Source organism: Capsicum annuum, unplaced genomic scaffold (assembly GCF_002878395.1).
Source record: "Capsicum annuum cultivar UCD-10X-F1 unplaced genomic scaffold, UCD10Xv1.1 ctg42674, whole genome shotgun sequence".
NCBI classification, from domain to species: Eukaryota; Viridiplantae; Streptophyta; class Magnoliopsida; order Solanales; family Solanaceae; genus Capsicum; species Capsicum annuum.
Window position 1 is genome coordinate 721 of NW_025850089.1, and position 664 is coordinate 1,384.

Sequence of the window (664 nt, forward strand, 5' to 3'; positions counted from 1 at the left end):
GACCTGAGTAACTGTTGGTCCAGGTTAGCTAATTTTACTTCAAACTCATGCTTCATTTTGTCAAACTGCTTGGTTTTATTCTGAATCACATCATGCAGCTTCTGTTCATGTTCTTCTTTCAAATTTCGTATCTGCCGCATGCACTCCTTCAGTGCACCATCCAGATGTGATGCCCTGTCTTCAGCAGTAAGCTTCAAAAGAGTAACGGATTCCAGGTGATTGTTCAGTTTCGCGGCTTCTGACTCAGCCTTCTCCCAACCTATACAGAGAGATGTGAATAAAAGAATTCAGTACTAAGTTGCAAAACACTTGTTGCAAGAAAAACACAAGTCAATAAGGAACATCACCTGAGATGGCTTCTTCAGCAACTTCAGCGTATTGTTTTACCAGGTTTTCCTTATTAGCCATTTCTGACTGTGCAGCAGTGAACTTTTCATTCAAATCCTTGACTTCATCCTCTAAGCCACTCACTTGTTCCTCAAGAGAATTAACTTGATCCTCCAGTCCAGTCAAATGTGAATAAGATTCAACGGAAATTTGAACATATTTAAGTTTCTTGATTTCCTGTTTACCCTGAAATATAACGGAAACCGAAACATAAATCACCAAGACGAAAAAAATTGAATGAAGCTCTCTCACAACGTATTATTGTAAAAAAAAAAAT

General features: G+C 38.3%; 1 protein-coding gene across 1 annotated transcript in view; it reads right to left on the bottom strand.

Moving 5' to 3' along the window:
* Window positions 1-573, bottom strand: part of LOC124891958 (filament-like plant protein 4) — a gene marked incomplete at its 5' end in the record, with an annotated part of 886 nt that extends 313 nt beyond the window's left edge. Inside the window, 2 exons of the mRNA XM_047403475.1 lie at window positions 4-259; window positions 348-573. Coding sequence (XP_047259431.1) covers window positions 4-259; window positions 348-573 — 482 coding nt within the window. The remainder of the gene's footprint in view (window positions 1-3; window positions 260-347) is intronic.
* Between the last annotated feature and the right edge of the window lie 91 nt (window positions 574-664).